We start from the raw sequence: 19,913 nt of genomic DNA on the forward strand, positions 1-19,913 counted from the left end.
GTCCAGGGCCCCCCGCCCCTGGGTCTGTGTGGGTGTCCACTGGGTGTGGGCTTTCAGAGCCCCCTTGGGCCACCCCCATGGAAGGAGGATCCGGGGGTGTGTGTCCACCCTTCCATGCTTCTCTGCACCCACCCTCAGCACAGCGGCACATGTCTTTGTGACAGAGCTTGCTCAACAACCCGTCTTCTTTGTCTGGGTGGTAGAACCGGATGCAATTCTCATCTGTGGGCAGAGGGCAAGGAGGTGTCAGAGGGCTAGGGCCTCCAGCCCAGAGACCCAGGGGCTTGGATTCCCAACTCCAGTCCCTCAGACCTGGAGAGGCCTCAGACCTTGGAGAGGCCAACTCCAGTCCCTCAGACCTGGAGAGGCCAGGTCCTCAACCCTGGGACCCTCCGGCGCCCGCCTTGCATGGATCCCTTGGACCCCCAGGCCCCCCAGACCCTAGGTGGGCTGCTCACCCAGGTTGTAATAGGAGTACACCTTGACCGACCCAGGCTGGATAAGCCCCACGTTGAAGTACTGGTGCACTTTGAAGGTCAGACAGTCCTCCTGGTCATGTGAGATCTGGGGGGAAGGAGGAGGCTGGTCAGTGGGGCGACAGGTCGTGTGAGATCTGGGGGGAAGGAGGAGGCTGGTCAGTGGCGCGACAGGTCGTGTGAGATCTGGGGGGAAGGAGGAGGCTGGTCAGTGGGGCGACAGGTCGTGTGAGATCTGGGGGGAAGGAGGCTGGTCAGTGGGGCAACATGGAATGGAGCCCAGCATAGGGTCCTGGGGGTTGAGACAGAAGTGGAGAAAGTGAGGGAGCAGGAGTCTCCACCAAAAGATTGATGAGCACTTCAACACAGCCATTTCCACTTCTCCAAGGCTTGAAGCTACATTATCCCTGTCAGCTTCCTTTCCTAGTTCAGTGTGGCCATGTGATTGAGTTCTGGCCACCAGACTGCTGTCTCTGCCCATGAAAACATCCACGGTTAATGGTGCTGAATGCAATATTTAAAAGTAGTTGTTGGGGTGGCACCAGGAGGGCATAGTCGGTTAAATATCCGACTCTTTATCTCAGGTCAGGTCATGATCTCATGGGTTTGTGACTTTGAGCCCCTCATTGGGCTCTGCTCTGACAGCACAGAGCCTTCTTGGGATTCTGTCTTTACTTCTCTCTGCCCCTCCCCTGCTTGTGTTCTCTGTCTCTCTCAAAATAAATAAACATTAGAAAACTGAAAAGAAAAACTTATTGAGAGGGTAGATCTTAAAAGTTCTCATCACACACACACACACACACACACGCATTAAAACTATGTGAAGTAATAGATGTGTTAAGTAAACTTATGGTGGTGATCATTTCCCAATATACACATACATCAAATCATTATGTTATGCACCTTAAACTTACACAATGTTGTATGTCAGTGACCTCTCATTCAAGCTGAAAAAATAAAGACAGAGAGACAGAAACAGAAATAGATATGCATAGGTACGTATATGTGACAGGTGTATTTGGAGGAACAGGCTAACAGTTAGTGAATTTGCATAGAGTGTATATGGAACTGTGTTTTACTGCTGTGCAATTTCCCTGTAAGGTTGGAATCCTATAAAAATTTAAGTGCACAAAAACTCCAGTACAAGAAAACGTCAACCACTAGCTCATGCACAATCCTCTTTTCTTCCAGAGAGGAGGGGTCCAGCAGAGGACTCTAAGATCCTAGGGATTGCAGAGCCCCAAGAAGGAATGTGAGCGGATCCCTGACTTAGTGTGTGGAGCAGAAAACCCTTCCCTTAGCCTCACACTGGACTTTACCTGAGTGGGAGGCACAAGACTCTTGTGTTGGGACTCTCATATTCTTGAGAGGTTTATTACAGCAGCTAGTGTTACTTATGCTGACTAATATGCGGTGAGGGGACTTTGGGAATTTTGAAGTTAGCAGGGGGCATGTGAAGATAGGGAAATGGGAAGATGTAAGTAGGGGAGAGGAGGAAGCTCAAGTCAATGTTAGAGAGGAAGGCAGTGACAGAAAGTCAGATGGAGAGCAAACACGGAGAGAGAAAACCCAGGGGGAGCGGAGCAAGGGGAATGCTTTTTAGCACTGAGAAATTTATTTTTTAAACCCAAGTGGCTCCTTTCAAAAGTTGTTTAGGACTATGATGAGAAGAAGTTGGAGGAAGCAAGTGTAAAATGAGGTTGGAATGAGACTGGTCAGAAGTTAAGCTTCTTAGAAAAGATGAGATGACCTGGGTTGTCCACCTTACTTTATATGCCCCTTCCCTCCAACACCTAGCAGCAGCAGTCTGTGCTTGGGCCCCTGCATGGGCCTGTTGTGACCCAGATGCAGGCCAGTCTGTGGGAGGTCAGATCCCCATCGGAAGCCTTACCTTGTCCAGGTAGATGATGAGGGTGTTCTTATTGGAGAAGGCCTTGTTAAGCTCATACTTAGAGATGTATCTGTCAATGCCGTTGCTCAGCTGCGGAAGGGTAAGACTTGTGAAAATTGCCCTCAAGCCTTCGTCCACTGATGCCAGCCCCCAAGCCCAAGCCCTTCATACCAGGTCAAGGTCACCAGTGTCAGGAGAAAAGCCAGTCATCATGGATATATCCAGGATCGACATGGTAGCATCCTGGTCTCCCAGGTACCTGAATAGGGCAGGGAGAGGGCACTTGGGTCCCAGGGTAGGGTCAGCCCTGGGGCACAGTGTCTGCACAAGGGGGTCTGGTCAGAGACTGGGGTTACTGGTTCCCACACAGCAGCACAGAAGGATATTAGATTGTGGGAAACATTCCCCAAATGGAATAAAGGAAAGGCAGTGTCATGGTCAAGGTGACTAAAAGCTCAGGCTCTGGAGCCCCTTTGCACGGGTTCAAATCCCAGCTCCATATGACATTTGATGAGTCACTTGACCTCTCCATGCCTCAATTTGTCCAGAAAATGCAGACGAGAAAATGTTACCATGGCCTAGCTCAATAACGCCAGGCCCCCAGCACCAGGGTACATTAGTCGTAATTGCATAAAGTACGAGTACAAATCTTGTCTCTGGATCTCGAGTCCACCAACCATTGTGCAAATCACAGACACGCATCACGGTCAGTGACCAATCACGTCATTCCTTTCAAAGTCTGTCTGTGATGGGTCACTGAGCAGCAAGGCCTGTGGTTGCGGTACTTCCTTATCTCCCAGGGATAAGCCGCATGACGTTTCACAAAACTGGTCAACTGGCAGAGGGATCTGCCAGCCAAGATGAAAGGCAGCAGAGAAATGAAGACACTGGAGGCAAAATTTGAAAGCACAGAAACGGAGTTAGAGAAGGAACAGCAGACTGTGCGAATGTCACCCTTGCAGCCATTGGAGGGACCGACCGGCTGTCTTGTGACATCGGCCGCTCAAAAGATAGGATGTTGGAAGCTGACCTAACTTAGCAGGGAGCGTGACAGTTCACTATGTCATAGGAAAGATGTCTGCTCAATCCCTGCCCCAAGTGACACAACAGAAGGAAGACCCACAGCACTTTTGGTGAGTGTTTTACAAAGGAGAACAAGAATCGCTTGTTATCTCCGTGTTCTAATGTTGTAGTTTACAGCATGCTAAACAGATTCTCATGTTACTGTAATTTCCATTTCTCTGTACCTTCCTAACTGGCAGTTTGAGAGTTCTGAAGCTGTGATAAAATGCTTTAAAGGTCATGCAACAATGGCAACTTCCCCCACTGATTTGTTGACACTGCTTGAATAATTTCAGGTTATGGGGCCATCGCTCGTGTTGGACTGCCAATGCAAAGTGAGGACTGCCTGGGGTACCCACCTCCTGGCAGGTACTTCAGACAATACCAGATGCACAATATGCTCTTAGAAAGGATTAGGTCATGGAAAGGAGAAGTCTTGCTATAGACAGAGGAATGGCCAAGATGACCCCCAGTGACCCATCACTTACTTGGTACAGATGTCAAGGATCATGGTGTTCAGGGCTTCCTGAGGCCTCTTGACTAGAAACACAGATAGAAAAATGGGAGGGAGGTGTCCCTGGGTCCCAACTCAGGAAGGAGGCAGACATTAGAATGAGGGCGGGGGAAGGGTAACAGGGGGGGTCTTAACTCTTTTACCATCTTCAGGAGCTCGTCGTATATCAACCCTGAGGTCAAACTTCTTGCAGGTGTGTTTGCTTTTGAGCTTGGCATGGTACATTGTCACCACCTGGTGAGATCACAGGGCAATGCAGTGTCAGCCCACTTGAGTTGAGAAGAGCATCCCTCGGGGCCAGTGGGGCTGAGAGAAGGCGGGCCAAGCTGGTGTGTGTTCCTGTTCCTTACCGACAAGGTGCCTTGTCCCTTCCCTTTAGCTGTTACTACGAAATCCTCATTTTTCTTGGTCTGCAGGGAGAAAGGAGAGAGGAGAGAGGGTGTTGGTACCAAGCCTTCCCCTAGCTGCAACTGCCCTATCTCTTGCCTCTGGCAAACCCTGGCTGGTATGGAGGGGGACAGCAAGGGTTTGGCTAAGCAGCTGTACCTCTTCTGACCGCAGGAGGCTAGCAGATTCCCAGAGGATGGTGTGCTTGATGAGAGAGTTGCGGCTTGGCAGTTCAATGGATACTTCCAGGTTCAGGTCCTTGTGGTCAGGGACATCCTTCTGGTATTGGGCCAAGGCTTGGAACACCATGAAGGTGGCCTAGAGCCCATGAGAAAGAACGAGGGTGAGCCAGGAGACTGAGAAAGGGGTTAAAACCCACTGGAGAAGGAAGAGAGTCATGTCAGAGGGTGGGGGATACTGACACTTTAGCCTAGGAACCCCTGCCCTAGAGAAAGCGAGGATAAGATTAGGGGTTATTATACACTGAAGACATGTCCAAGATTCTCCAAGAGACAGAGACTTAGACAAGAGCTTGGCAGACTGAGAAGGGATCTAGAATTCACCAGAAATTGCAGGCATCAAAGTGAAACTCTAGCAACACTGAGAATATGGCCTAGCCCCATCCACAGGAGAGTCTAAGACAAGGGTTTGGAGTCACTGAGAATGTGTTTAGAACTTAGTTGTAAAAAAAAAAAAATGAAGTTGAGTCTGGAGATACTGACCATATGACCTAGAATCCAAAAGGGACACTGAGAATGTGACTGACAGCTCACCAGAAAGAAAGGGGGTCAAACTGGGGCCTGAGGTTATTAAAAACCATGTTCTAGATCCCACCAACCAGGGTCAGAGAGGCTTGGATGATGTCCTAGAATAGCCAAGAACATGGTCTGGAACCCACAGTAAGATGAACTAACACTGGGAGCCTAGTAGAACTGAAACATGGTCTAGAGCCCACAGGAAGATATGAGCTAACACTGGGAACCTGGCGGAACTGAGAACACGGTCTAGATCTTAGGAGGTTCGGAACACAGTTTGGGCATTCAGCATGTAGTGTAGACTCCACCAGTGCCTTCACAGCTAAAAATCCACTCCAGCCACTCTGGCTTGTGGACAGAAGGACGGCCCCTCTTGGTCTTAACATCTTCTCTGGGAGGCCAGTGGGAAGCCAGAGGAGGTAGGCATGTAGGTGCCTGGGGGATATGGGGTCACTTGCCTGGGTGGAGCCATAGCCCCCTCCGTAGTATCTCTGCTCATTGAGCCAGGTTGCGACGGGGCGTACAAAGTCAAAGTCTTTGAGCACCAGCAGGGCCAAGAGGGCATAGGATGTGGCCTCCACGCTGTAGAGTTTCTTGCCAGGCTCCTCCCACCTTGTCCTCTCTGTAGAGAGAACCCCCACCCCCATGCTGATTGCACTGTCCAGCGAGGAGATGGCTCAGAGAAAAGTCAGAAAAGACTCACGCTAGACTCACACTAGAACTTCTTGTTCACATGTCCTGACACCCGAGGCACTCACTAGCTGGCTCCTGCCTACTCTTTTCCTTCATTAACCTTCACTCCTCCATTGAAATTCTCATCTGCAGCCCCACTGACTTACAGATTCCCTAAATTTTCCATGCTCATTCTTACTTCCTGGGCCTTTTCGTATTCTGTACCCTCTTTTGGAGCACCTTTTCTCCACCCATTCCTGCATAATCCCATCCTGCACAATTCAGCTTCAATGGCACCCCAAGAGTAGGTGAGATCCTCCCTTCTGTCTCTCAAAACATCCTGTGCTGTCCTGTCCCAGAACTATGATGTTCTATATCCATCTACTAACTCATTTCTTTCCTCAACCGGAGTGCGAGCCATGATGGCAGGAGCTGTGCTGTATTCACTGTGATGTCCCAAGTGCCCAAGAAAGCACTTGTGGCAGAGATTGTCAGTAAGAAGCATTCACTCCTGTGGGGTGCTTGGATGGCTCAGTTGGTTGAGTGTCCAACTTTGGCTCAGGTCACAATCTCAAGGTTCATGAGTTTGAGCGCCTCATCAGGCTGTCTGCTGTCAGCACAGAGCCAGCTTTGCACTCTCTGTCTCCTTCTCTCTCTGCCCCTCCCATGCTTACACTCTCTTGTTCAAAAATAAATGAACATTAAAAAAAAAAAAAAAACCTGTTCCCTCATTTCCTGGGCAGAGAGTTGGACTACATCTCCCAAAAGTCTTTGAAGGCAGGTATGGACCCACGACCGAGCTTTGTATGATGGAATGGACACTGGCAATGTTAGGGGCCCCTTCCATGCCTGGTCTACCTCCCTTAAACAATCCACCTGACCATTTCCCCTTATGCTGAGATGGAGTGGATCCCAAGCACCCCGTGGTGGCAAAGTCATGAAAAGTTAGAGGCCCAGATCTCCACATGACTGTCTGGAAGAGAGCTGTCCACCAACAACAAGCTTCCATTGTGCTAAACCACCTCAGTATATGTACTGACATATGTTACATCAGTGAGTGCAAACCTGATGCAGTATATTACCTGAGCCAATGATTAAGTGCTCACTGTGTGCTGGGCACTGTGCTAAATTCCCTATGGCATTACCTTATCTAATCCTAATTACCCTTGAGATAATGACAACAACACATCGGAATAGAGCTCTCACTGTATGCTAGACCTTCTACCTGCATTACTCCTTCAATCTTGTCAACCACCTATGATGTAAGTATCTTCTTCAGATGAGGTGCAGGGAGGTTCAGTGACTTTTACAAAGTCGCACAGTGAGAATGTGGCAGAGGGGGATTTGAATTTGGGTCTGTCTGACGTCGGAACCCACGTCATTGTTCCTGTGTCATAGCAAGTGCTCAAAACACACTTGTTGAATGAATGATGCCACGTTCTTGTGTAGCTTACAGTGAGGATTTCTCACACCTCAGAGCCATTCACCAAGCAGGGTTTAGCACCATCCACTCCAGCTCAACTTGAAGCTGCCCATCGTAGCATAGCTTAGAGCCACACATGCCAGCTCAAGATGACCACCCCCAAACCCTGGCCATGCATGCCTCTTTACCTCACCAGGCTGCCACTCACCTTTGGCTGTGCTCAGAAATTTTTCGAGGAGGTCTCTCTCCAGCCTGCCCGACTGGGCCAGGGCGTAGCCTGCAATGGCCACAGAGTATGGTCTCCGCAGGTTCCTATAGTGGAATTCAATATAATCTCCGGCCTTAGTGATGCTGCGCTCCAGGCTCTGTGAGAAAGAGGATTGGGCTCTCTGGTAAGGTGCATATTGCTGCCACAAAGAGCTGGTAAGGATCACACAAGTGCCACTTCCTGGGTACCAGGATGGTTTCTGTCCTTGGGACATATTTGTTTTGGGTCTTTTATTTCTTTTTTCTTTTTTGGATTTTCCAGACATTTTAGTCACCGTGAACTTGATGTGCCTGGGAGAATTTATATACCCAGTGGTGTACTGGTAACAGTTTAAGCACCAGCTCTCCGGAGTGTGTATGGGGGCCAGGGGTCTGTTTTATCGCCTGCCAATTACTGTGGTGTAAATGCTCCCACTGTGGGCAATTTCAAGCTATCAACGTAATGGCCCTGAACATAAAGGGGAGAATATGTGTCGCAGATAGACACTCATGACCTAGCATGACCCAGCTTCAGCACCCCACTGGGAAACCTCTTCTCTAATCATCAGCTTCACAGCTAACACTTACTATATGGCAGTCACACAGGCAATCGCTGAACTTCAGGATCCTATGGGGTTGGCATTATTTTCATCATCATCTCTACTGCACGAATGACAAGATTGAGACCCAGAGAGATGATGGAAGGAGGAAGACATGATGTGCAGCGTTCGCGAACTTACTTGGTATAAATATTACCGTGGCCAATTTCAAACTATGTGGAGTCAGTGAATGCAGAGTTGGGGGGAGGGGGGCAGTAGCACAGAAGTAGATAGCATTTCCACCTTATAGGTACATAACCTCCAGATGGATAGATTTGTCATAGATAATGAGGCAAAGTAATAAAACAATCAGGAAGTGATGAGTTTTGAATGTTTCTTACCTTTGCTTTTAATGCTTAGTGTTTAGTCTAAAGTCAGTTTACATAATTTGCTTGAAAAGAATGATTGTGTTTAACAACTAGCTTGTGAAAGTCCTGGAAGTTTAACGGTTGGCTTTCACAGACTGCTCCCAGCACACTCTTCACCTGCATCCCAGTAATCTGGGTCTACAGCCTATGCTATACTCAGGCATAGTGTTGCCATTTTGTAGAGGAAATGTTGGTGCCTTGCAGCAGAAACTAATCCTTTCCCCGCCAGCTGCCTGTCCTCCATCTACTCTTGACTTTTGCAGAAACTTCGGTCTTTCATTCACTCGGCCACAGTGGAAGCAGCCATATTTGCTCAGTAAGACCTACTTCCTGGCCTCAGCTGATTGGACCAGGTATGACCACCTGACCCCGGGTGGGCCAATCAGAATTTCCCCTATGGGAAGCTGAAAGCTCTAGGTTTGGTCTGGCTATTTCCCCAAGGAAGGCAGCCAAGTTCTGCCGGGCAGGCTGGGTGGCAGGGAGAGAGAATTATTTGGCCCAGAACGGCCTGGGTCCCTCTGAGGCCCTAAAGTCAACAGCCCTGTCCCCTCTATCTTGAGTCCGATGAAGGGAGGGGCAGCTGCCTGAGGTAAAATCCTGGGCTCTCCACCTTGGCAAGCTAAGGTCAAACAAACCACTCTCAAACCCCAGGACAAAGCAGAGGGAGTAATTGCAGAGACTCTCGGGAGTCCATCTTTCTAAGCTTCTCTGCTTCAGAACCAAACCCAGAGGAAAAAGAGACAGCCATGAGCCAATACTTGTAATCATTTCCTTTTTGGGGTCATGGGCCCCTTGGAAAATTTCCTAAAAGATCTCCTGAACTAGAGAGTAGCCTTGATGTGTTCTTGGGTCTGGGTTGTGCCTTTTCTTCAGGGAAGCAGCAAGGTATGCTGCACTGATCATGTAGCAGTGATGGGGGAAGCAGGCTGAGGGGGCTTTTGTTGAAATTGGCTGACACTCTCTGGACAGGGTAAAGCAGGCAGAAAGGACCCATTCTTTGATCTCTTTCTGTCTTAGTTTTCTCCTCTGTAACCCGGGGATAAGAAGAGTAGCCTACGTCTCGGACGCTTAGAAGGATTACAGGACTTAGCATGTGCAGCACTTAGATGAGCATCTTAGTTAACTGCTCAAAAAATGCTGGGAATTATTATGGTTTTATGGGTATTATGGCTGCTGTGGTGGCTGCTATTGCACTGGGAGGACTGGGAATCACCTGAATGCAACAGCCCACCCTCCAAGGTGGATGTGCCCTGGGTAGGTGAGAGGAGGAGAGGGTGGGCGGACACTTACGTTGACCTGATCATTGCAAAACTCTTTAGCCTCTTGCAGCGCAATGAGAACAAAGGCTGTGAGGGCCACATCCTTCTCCTCGTTTTCTCGGAAGCCACCCTAGAATGGGAAGCGGGAAATAAGGATAGGGTCACCAGTATGTCCCCACATGCTGACCAATCTCCTTGTAGGGTGAGCATGTCAAGGCACGGGTGAGTCTCTCCTCAGTGTCTCCCTAGGTGGGCCACACTCTTCAGTATTCACTCATTCAGCAATTGTTGCTCATGCTGTGGAAAAGATGGTGGGTAAGAACCCAACACCAGTCCCACCCCCACAGTGCTCCCCATCTAGTAGGGGAGACAGACATGAACCAATTGGCTCACCAGTAGACATATCGTTACGAATTGGTGAGTACAGTGCAGGAGGAGAAGTGGATGTGGCATTGAGAATGGACAGTGGCAGTGTGACTCAGTTGTGGAGATCAGGAAAGATTTCCCTGCAGGATGACCAGGGTTGGCATGCCAGACAGTGAGAACAGCATGTGCAAAGGCCCCGTGGCTGGGTAGAGCAAGGCTCCTTTCAGTACAGATGGCATGTGGATGGGGGTAGGGGGATGGTGTGAGATTGGAAGCCTGAAAGGTCAGGCTAAGGCAATGATTCTCCACCTTATGCATGCATAGGCAACTCATGGCAGGGGAAGTGGAGGTTGTAGCAACTGTGAATCCTAGACCCTCCTCCTGAATTTTCTGATTCCTGCATCTCAAGTCTAGATTGAGAACATACTTTTATAACAAGTTTGAAGGTGATTATGCAGCTACTGGCCTGGGGACCACATTTGGAGAACCACAGCTGGGAAGGGTTCTATATTTTCAGAGCAAGGGGCGGGGGGGGGGTGGGGACTTTGGTGTTGCACTAGCCTCTGAAGGTCTCTGGTCTTCGCAATGGGAAAGTGACACTCTCAGCTGAAGGGGTAGCCTTTCATGTCTATCCTGTTACTCCAGGCGCCCTTCCCCCAGCATGCCCATAAGTCCTGCTTCTTACAGTCATTTCTTGATGAATTACGGGCCCATCTTCCTGGAAGACCCCGTCAGGCTTCTGCTTCTCCAGGATCAGCCATTTGACAGCCCCGCAGAGGACTTGGGAGTTGATGGCAATGAGATTGGCTGCCAGAGAGAAGACCTTGACCACGTAGGCTGTCAGCCTGTGGGCGGCACAAAGCGTCAGCCAATCGCCTCCGGGATCCAGAGACTGCCATTCCAGGAAACCAATGAGCAGAGAGGGGCGGGGCCTACAGGCTGGCCCAGCTTTCCCACCCAAGGCAGGCGCCAGCCTAGCCACAGAGGGCGCTTGATGTCCACAGGCCACGTGGCAGCTCAAGGTGGGCGGCTCATCGGTGTGGGCTGAGGGTCCATAGCATAGGGCCCTTCGGGCGAGACCTGGGGGGACCACCCAAGGCCGCCTTGCTCAGTGGGGTGCCAGACCACTCACCAGGTGCTGGCTTTCCGGTTCTGGAAGGCCGCAAAAGCCGAGTTCTCTTGTCTGAAGGCCAGCTGCTGGGAGTACCCTGCAGGGAAGCCAGAAGTGTCTCCAGAGGAGCAAGGGGCTGAGTGGAGGGGCTCAGGGGACAAGGATTCTCTGAGGGGCGAGACAGGGGTTCAGGGAGGAATGAGGGGTCTCAGGGCTGAGCAGGGAAGTCTGCTAGAAGAGCAGAAGGGGCTTCTAAAAGGGGAAGGAGTTCTCAGAGGAGAGGGGTTCAGAGAGGCGAAGGATCTCAAGGGGGTTCAGGGCAAGGGGGCCTCAGTGAGAGAGGGAGTTCTAGAGGGCTCAGAGGGGCCCAGGGTCTCAGAGAGGGCAAAGGTCAAGGGAGGTCTTTGAAAAGAAGGGATCCTGAAAGGGGAGGAGCTTAGAGGAAGGGCGTGTCCCTGCTCTGGAGGTGGCTGGAGCAGAGAGGGTCTCCCAGGCAGACCCACCCTTTTCGATGAGCTGCAAGGAATCCTGCCTCTTTTCCAGGCCGAACTTCTCCCACTGCTCCGTTTGGTCCAGGTAATGGACTGCAATGACCGTGGGTGTCATTCCTATCATGTTCTGCTCCCCACAGCCCGAGGGGGTCACGATGAGGTGCTTCAGTCGCTCCGCGTCAATGGCATCCTCAGTCAACTGAGCCACCGGGGTCCCTGCAACCGGGCGGGAGGACAGGGGTCAAGCAACTCACCCACCATGGGGTGGGGTGAGAAGGGGCAGGGCTCTCCCCAGCGATCCCAGGCTCCAGGCAGCCAGTGCCAAAGAGGTCAGGGGCAGTTGGGGGCTGAGGGGACGTGATGGTAGGAGGTACGAGGCGGGGGTAGGGGAGTGGGGAGGGTGTCTACATTTGTAGGGAAGGGGGTCTTATGCTTCACAGAAATCTGCTCCCTGAGCCTCTTGTTACAAGTGGCAAATTAATTCCAGAACAATCGTCACCAACACTTAGATCATGCTTCATGCTGTTGCCAGGCGCTGTTCTAGAGAAACATCATACAGTATCTCATTTAATCCTCTCAACAAGCCTTTGATATAGGTACTATTATTCACCCTATCACAGATCAGAAAACCAAGGGTCTCTCCCCAAAACCTTACAGCTTACAGGTTACAAGGTGCTTTTCCAGGAACTTCTTTTCCCTTCTGGCTCCAGTCGTCAAACTCAGGCAATTAGTTCCAGAATTTCCTGCTCTTGAACTATACTGTTTCTCATTTAAGCTTCTCTATCAGCAAAGGCTATTTGCTGAACTAAATACTGCCGGGAACCTTCTATAAAACAGATCAGGGAGGTGGCCTGCTGTTCTAGCTGTAGTGGAGGCAGGGGACGCACGGTAGTATACATGCCCCGAATTAGGAGAAATTAGGTCCCCTTCTCCAGAGCTGTGCCTTCCTGGGCGAGGGTCAGTGGCAGCTCACCTTGCAGGAGGATCCTGGTCTCTGAATCTGTGTCTGGTACCTGGTCACTGAGGTCTGCGGCATGGACCTCCTCTCGCTGCACTCCGTCTGCCGGTGGAATGGGAGGGACCCGTGGCGTCACCCTCTCCCACAAGGCCCTGCCTCACCCCCTACCCCCCACCCCCAGGTCTCACCCTTCTGCTGTGGCTGACTCACTTTGGCCCCGGTTTTCTGGATCCAGTGTGTGAACGGCCACAGTTTTGTCGACTCTGATCCCTTCAGGCTGAACAGTGTTGGGATGCGATGGGGGAGGGGGAAGTCAGGTGAATAAAAGAACAGACACAGCTGATCAGCAGGGCATGGGCACGATGGCATCACCCATCCTAGTTCTGTGACTGGGAGTCAGTTTACCCCACTGCCTCTCAAATGTCCTTAAAATAAAAGAATGTCATAAAGTGCTGAGTACAACGCCTGGCACTTAGTAAGCGCTCAGTTAAACTAGGGGCTATCTTATTATCAATGTCCCAAGTGAAGCTCTCCTTCCATGCTGGACTGCTGCTCTTTGTGCCCTTCCATCACACATTGTCCTTGAAGCTGGTACTAATGCACACATTTTCCTTTGGAGACCCAGTCTCCTCCATGGCATGCTGGTAAACGTTTGATAGCCATCTCTCCAGGAAGAAAAGATCCTGGTTTGTGGCACTGGCAGTTTCCATCCTGCGAACATCCCTGCCACGGTAGATTTCAAGCTACCAGCATCAGAGGGTGCAGAATTGGGAGTTGTGGGCACACTGGCTCTGGGGAGCCTTGTGTAGGCTCCAGCGCCCTCTTGGGTTTCTTCCCATTGTTGCCACACTGGGACCCCTGTTAAAGGGATAATTAAGATTGTGCTCCTGGGGGCTCCTGTCTGCCTGGATGGAAGAGCATGGGATTCTTGACCTTGGGGTTGTAAGTTCAAGTCCCACATCGGATTACTTAAAAATAAAATCTTGGGTCGCCTGGGTGGCTTAGTTGGTTAAGTCTCTGCCTTCAGATCATGATTTCATGGTTGGTGAGTCTGAACCTTGCATCGGGCTCAGTGGTGACAGCTCAGAGCTTAGAGCCTGGATCTTGCTTCAGATCCTTTGTCTCCTTCTCTTTCTCCCCCTCTCCTGCTCATGCTCTGTCTTTCTCAAAAATAAATAAGCATAAACAAAATTTTTTAAGAAAATAGACTCTAAAAAATATGAGTTTGGTTCCATTAAAGTCAGGAAAGAAAAATATAATAAATTCTGGCTTGGGTATAAATAAGACGTGTCACTGTAAAATAACAATGTCAGTTTTAAAGCATTTGCTTTTCAGTGTTTCAATATTTTTTCAATGACTTTAACATTTCGGGGGAAAATTAACCACTAAACAATTTCAACCATTAAATAAAGACACGTAGATGGGGGCCTTCATTTGTCCTTTAGCTTCAGGCTCCAATTATGGTTTGACTTGGCACTGTCTCTATTTAAAATTTTGATCTTTTGTGTATCATGGATTTTTTGGCATTAATTTGGTTTCCTTACAATATTGCATTAAAACACTGTTGCTCTTATGATCTCACATTTTGCTTGAAAATATAAGGAAAGATGATATGAGGCTTTTATTTTTATTGAAGACTTGATCTCCTATTATATTTGAGAACGTTCATCACTAGGAAAGAGTGAAAACGTAAGTGTTTCGCACTTACTCACCCTAATCCTGGCCTTGCTTCCGATCTTGCAGGACTCCCAAGCATCCTAGGCTGGACACTGGACACTCTTGGTGTCTCAGAGTCAGTGTCTCCAACCTGGGTTGACAGCATGGGGAGACAGGAGCCTCTCCCAAAGGACAAGGGACTGCAGGTGCCCCAAGGACTCACCACGACCTTCAAGGGTTTCTTGACACCATCCATGATGAAACGATTGTAGACCGCAGCCTTGACCTCCACCTCATGTAGACCGACCTTCAGAGGCACGACAACAAAAGGCACAGCCATTGAGGACTTGGCTGGGATGTTCAGAATCTGCTGGTAGCGCTTCTTGGCGGTGGCCAGGCTGCAGAAGGCTGGGTTGTAGAGCAATTCCACCCGCACCTGCCAGGGAGAGAGTATCAGTCAGGGGGACAGGTGCCACGGCCACCTCCCCCAACCATCCAAGCTCTCCATCACAACTCTGCCCCCACCCCCCCGGGAACCCACCTTGAGCTCCCCAACATCCTGGTAATTGTAGAGCACGGCTCGGATCTCCACTTGCTCATTGCGCACGACAGAGTAGGGTAGCCGCAGGTCGATGAAGAAGTCTTGCATCACCGTGACCTCATAGGGGTCAGCCACGCAGATCCCTGCCCAGGAGTGGAGTGTCAAGGGAAGGAGGTGGACAGGCTCTCAGTGCTTACCCCTCACTGCGGGAGCTGTGTCAAGCTCAGCCTGTGTTTGTGCAAGCCCAGGGGCTAAACAATTGCACAGGTGACACATTACCGATAGTGGTGGCAGCTGGGAGTCACTGTCATGTACGGTTTCCATTTTCTTCTTGTAGTTTTACTCACAGGTAGGTGTGCAGGGGGAAGGGCTCGAGCACACCCGAAGGGTCCATACCTGGGCTCTCCAAAATGGTAGCCTGAGCTCTCTCTGGTCCCTGGGCACTTGGAATGTGGCTAGCTCAGAAAACTTTTTAACACATGTTTGGAACAATTTGCATATGCCAACCTACCTTTTCAGCTGTACATTTTGCAAATCCTACAATACAGATCAAAGTATTTCCAATGAAAGGCTAGGGGCGCCTTTCCACTGACTGGCTCAGTCAGTGGTGGGTGTGATTCTTGATCTGGGGCCATGAGTTCAAGCTCACGTGGGGTGTGGAGATGACTTACAAATAAAATTAAAATCTTAAAAAAAAAGATGAGCACCCTCCTTGAGATGCTCTGCAGACATAAAATATGTACTAGATTTCAAAGGCTTAGTACAAACAAAAGCAAAATGCATCTTTCACAATTTTGAGATATTAATAGGTTACTCTTAAATATCAATAGATGATTATTATAACATTATCATTAGCATGATGGTGGGTTTTTTTTAACATATTTTTCAGCATATTTTTTCAACGTATTTACCACAAGTTGCAAGAATAACATTGTGGAGATATTTGGTTACAGAAAATGTATGATAAAATTGATTTCACCTCCAATGGGGCTACCAAAAGATTTAAAATGACATGCATCGTATTTTTGGTGGACAGTGCTGACCTACAGGAGTGAAGATGACTGCAAAAGTGATGGTAAATTTGTGATTCAACAGCTACTAGGTTATATTCAAGCAAAGGGTTGATGCAAACAGAATTTGCAAAAGCATTATCATATTAAAAATGTTACACTAAAAAAATAAATAAAAATAATGTTACACCAAGAAATGATTAAAATTTGGGGAACTGTGTGTCTCAGTCAGTTAATTATCTGATGCTTGATATCTGCTTGGGTCATAATCTCTCCGTTCCTGAATTTGAGCCTGGTGTCAGGCTCTGAGCTGATGGCAGGGAGTGTGCTTGGGATTCTCTCTCTCCCTCTCTCTCTCGCTCTCTCTTTCTCTAAAATAAGTAAATAATTGTACAGAGTTAATTAAAAAAATAAATCTTAAAATTTAATATATATATTTTTTGGTTATTTTTCAGAAGTGAGGAAGAATAGAGGCTTGAACAAAATCATTATTTCCTAACCTTGGGTCGTTATTAATCATCCTTAACCCCCCATCCTCGGGGGATCGGTTATACTCATGGGAGCTATTTACCATTTCTTATCTACTATTCGTTTTTACATTTTTTTAAAGTTTATTTTTGAGAGACAGAGACAGATTGCAAGCGGGGGAGGGGCAGAGAGAGGGGGAGACACAGAATCTGAAGCAGCTTCCAGGCTCTGAGTTGTCGGCACAGAGCCCGATGCAGAGCCTGAACTCATGAACCACAAGTTCATGACCTGAGCCGAAGTCGGACATTTAACCGACTGAACCACCCGGGTGCCCCTCGTTTTTACATTTTTATTATTTATCTTTGGTCATCTCTACACCCAATGTGGGGCTCGAACTCACAATCCCAAGATCAGGAATCACAGGCTTTTCCCACTGCGCCACCCAGGCGCCCCTGTTTTCACATTCTTAAAGCCAGATTTAATTTACTCTGGTGGGTGAGAAACCAGCTTTTGCACCACAAACAGGAGGCTACCTCCAGGGAAACAAAACGGTTCTGTTTTGTTAAACACTGGCCAGCTCACGTTGTGCCTGCAGAAAGCAGACCTGCTCTCTCCTTGCTAATCCAACTCAGTCAAGACCTACAGAGGAGGTGAGGACATCCTTGCACCAGACTTAGCTCTTCCCTTGAACAAGCTGGAAGGAGCGAGAGAGAACCACACACAGAGTGACCTCTGACCACCATCCGTGTTACGTTTGAGGCAGAGAAACGCCTACTCTCCGTGACCCTGGAAGGACAGCTACATGTCACCGCATGTTGGTCCAAACCCATGGAAGGCACATCACTGAAAGGGAACCCTAGCTTTTGACTGCAGTTGATGATAATGTATCAGTGCTGTCCCAGAGATTTTGGCAAAGGTACCACCTAATGCAAAAAAAGGGTTAGAGGGGCATCTGGGTGGCGCAGTCGGTTAAGCGTCCGACTTCAGCCAGGTCACGATCTTGCGGTCCGTGAGTTCGAGCCCCGCGTCCGGCTCTGGGCTGATGGCTCAGAGCCTGGAGCCTGTTTCCGATTCTGTGTCTCCCTCTCTCTCTGCCCCTCCCCCGTTCATGCTCTGTCTCTCTCTGTCCCAAAAATAAATAAACGTTGAAAAAAAAATTAAAAAAGAAAAGGGTTAGAGACGGGAATTGGGGGGAATTGAGGAGTGAGTGGTAATTCTCAGTTGTTTCTGTAAACCTAAATTGTTTAAGAAAACCCATAAATTAGGGGCCCCTGGGTGGCTCAGTCGGTTGGGCGTCCGACTTTGGCTCAGGTCATGATCTCACAGTTTGCGGGTTTGAGCCCCACATCGGGCTCTGTGCTGACAGCTCAGAGCCTGGAGCCTGCTTCAGGTTCTGTGTCTCCTTCTCTCTGCCCCTCGCCACCCCCGCTCGCACTCTGTCTCTGTCTCAAAAACAAATAAATATTAAATAAAATTAAGAAAACCCATTAACTAAAAAAATATCAACCAGGGCACCTGAGTGGTTCAGTCGGTTACACATCTGACTCTTGTTCTCAGCTCAAGGTCATGATCTCATGGTTCATGAGTTCGAGCCCTGCATTGGGCCCTGTACAGCCGACAGTGCACAGCCTGCTCTCTCTGCCTCTATCTTCCCCTCCCTCACACATACTGCCTCTCTCTCTCTCAAAATAAATAAATAAGCTTAAAAATATAATCGTACCTGGTAAGACAACAGTATTGAGAAGATGTCACAAGGGTACAGAGAGCAGAATAGAAAAACCATAGGGCCCTTTAAGATGCTGCCCCCATCACTCCCAGGGGGGCATTGGGCAACTTCTGGGGATATTTTGGGGACATGTTACAACGGGGCTGGGGGTGCTCCTGAAGTCTTGTAGGTAGAGGCCGCGAATGCCGCTCAACATCCGATATTGCACAGAGAACCTTCCACAGAGAACCACCCAGCCCTGAACAACATCAGTGATGAGGTGCAGAGACCCTGGTGCAGGACAGGCCTTCCCCAACCTCCAGACACACACAATCCTCCACTCCCCGCCCCGTGGGTCATGTTAAATGCAGGTTCTGATTCAGCAGGTCAGGAGTGGGGTCCAAGATTCTGAATTTCTACAACCCCCCAGGGAAAGCACCTTTGCCAGATTGCTAGTGGCTCAGGGAGCAGGCTTTCAGAAGCAGGGATCTAAACTGTGCCTTTCAACTTTCTCTTTTCAAGCTGCAAGAACCTTTCTTATTTCAAGGAAACCTCACGCAGGCCCTCCATATGCGAACAGGGACAACGAGGAGACAGGAAGATGCTCTGATCTGAAACGCGGGCGGGGGCCACCAACCAGAAGTGTGCTGAGCTGTTACTGGAGCTCCAGACGAAAGGAAAAGTATGTGCCCCATGAATGCATGCACCACCCTCCCTCGGTCAGGAGAAACTGCCAATTTCAGTTCCCTCAGTTAAAACAAGACCAGCAAAGACGCAGGTTTTGAACATCTTGAAGCCAGGAAAGGGAAGTGATAATAATGTGTAACGTATTATGAATGGTAACAAAACAAAATTATTAAACACGTGGGTGTGGCATGAAAGAGATATTCATACTTCCCTTCGTGAGTTTTAACATACCTCCTTTGTATTTTTACCTTATGGTTTTAATTTTTGTTTTAATGTTTATTTATTTTTGAGAGAGAGAGAGAGAGAGAGAGAGAGAGAGAGAGAGAGACACACCCCAAGCGCGAACAGGGGAGGGGCAGAGTGAGAGGAAGACAAAGACTCTGAAGCACGCTCCAGGCGCTGAGCTGTCAGCAGAGAGCCCGATGCGGGGCTTAAATTCACAAACTGCAAGATCATGACCTGAGCCGAAGTCAGACACTTAACCCACGTAAGCCACCCAGGCGCCCCAGTGGCTTCTATTTACAACGGAGACATTTTGTTCATCATGGATTATTATATATATATTTTTTTGCATTCACATTTTGTTTTCAAAATGATCGCAAGAACATATTACTCATCTGGGCTTAAAGTTATCGCCTCCCGCTCCTCAGCCTGCTCCCAGGCCTGCCCGAGACCACCCCTATTAGGCCAGGGCCTCCCAGCTTCCTGTGTCAGGTCCGCAGCCTCCTGGTTACCTTTCTTTTTTTCTTTTTTCTTTTTTTTGCCAGGTTTCACAATCCGACCACCGATGTTCCAATCATACATTTCATCCTGCTTCCTCTTTTATATTTTCTTAATTGCTTTACCCATTACCCTGTCAACACCACCCCTTAAGCGTGTTTGTTGTTGCAAATTATTCTGTATGATAGTACAATGGTAGACATATGTCCTTATATCTGTGTCCAAACCTATAGATCGTACAACACTGAGAGTGAACGCTCATGTCAATGATGAACTTGGGGTGACGATAGGCATGTCACTGTCACGAATACGCCATGCTGGTGAGGGATGCTGATAGTGCATGTCTGCGCGGGGCAGACTGTGTGCGTCAGGGGTGGGTAGACTGGATGTATGTGGGAACTCTCTGTACCTTCCCCTCAATTTTGCTGTCAACCTCAAACTGCTCTCGAAAGAAAATCTATTTACAAAAGGCGCTGACTCGTCACCCACAGAGCAGGATCTGACACCCCCACTTGTCACCTGGGAGCAGTGTGTCAGCCACCAAGAAA

At 49.0% G+C, this 19,913-nt stretch overlaps 1 protein-coding gene across 1 annotated transcript in view; it reads right to left on the reverse strand.

Moving 5' to 3' along the window:
* LOC101088468 (complement C3-like) overlaps nucleotides 1-19,913 on the reverse strand; it is a 38,677-nt gene that overhangs the window by 1,275 nt on the left and 17,489 nt on the right. The window contains exons 20-37 of the mRNA XM_045044739.1: nucleotides 14,776-14,918; nucleotides 14,458-14,670; nucleotides 12,789-12,855; nucleotides 12,594-12,680; nucleotides 11,633-11,836; nucleotides 11,151-11,226; nucleotides 10,704-10,863; nucleotides 9,684-9,782; nucleotides 7,389-7,545; nucleotides 5,544-5,707; nucleotides 4,490-4,648; nucleotides 4,294-4,353; nucleotides 4,087-4,177; nucleotides 3,918-3,969; nucleotides 2,539-2,626; nucleotides 2,368-2,457; nucleotides 459-564; nucleotides 133-222 (exon numbers count right to left, since the gene is read on the reverse strand). Coding sequence (XP_044900674.1) covers nucleotides 133-222; nucleotides 459-564; nucleotides 2,368-2,457; nucleotides 2,539-2,626; nucleotides 3,918-3,969; nucleotides 4,087-4,177; nucleotides 4,294-4,353; nucleotides 4,490-4,648; nucleotides 5,544-5,707; nucleotides 7,389-7,545; nucleotides 9,684-9,782; nucleotides 10,704-10,863; nucleotides 11,151-11,226; nucleotides 11,633-11,836; nucleotides 12,594-12,680; nucleotides 12,789-12,855; nucleotides 14,458-14,670; nucleotides 14,776-14,918 — 2,106 coding nt within the window. The remainder of the gene's footprint in view (nucleotides 1-132; nucleotides 223-458; nucleotides 565-2,367; nucleotides 2,458-2,538; nucleotides 2,627-3,917; nucleotides 3,970-4,086; nucleotides 4,178-4,293; nucleotides 4,354-4,489; nucleotides 4,649-5,543; nucleotides 5,708-7,388; nucleotides 7,546-9,683; nucleotides 9,783-10,703; nucleotides 10,864-11,150; nucleotides 11,227-11,632; nucleotides 11,837-12,593; nucleotides 12,681-12,788; nucleotides 12,856-14,457; nucleotides 14,671-14,775; nucleotides 14,919-19,913) is intronic.

This window comes from Felis catus, chromosome A2 (assembly GCF_018350175.1).
Source record: "Felis catus isolate Fca126 chromosome A2, F.catus_Fca126_mat1.0, whole genome shotgun sequence".
Lineage (NCBI taxonomy): Eukaryota > Metazoa > Chordata > Mammalia > Carnivora > Felidae > Felis > Felis catus.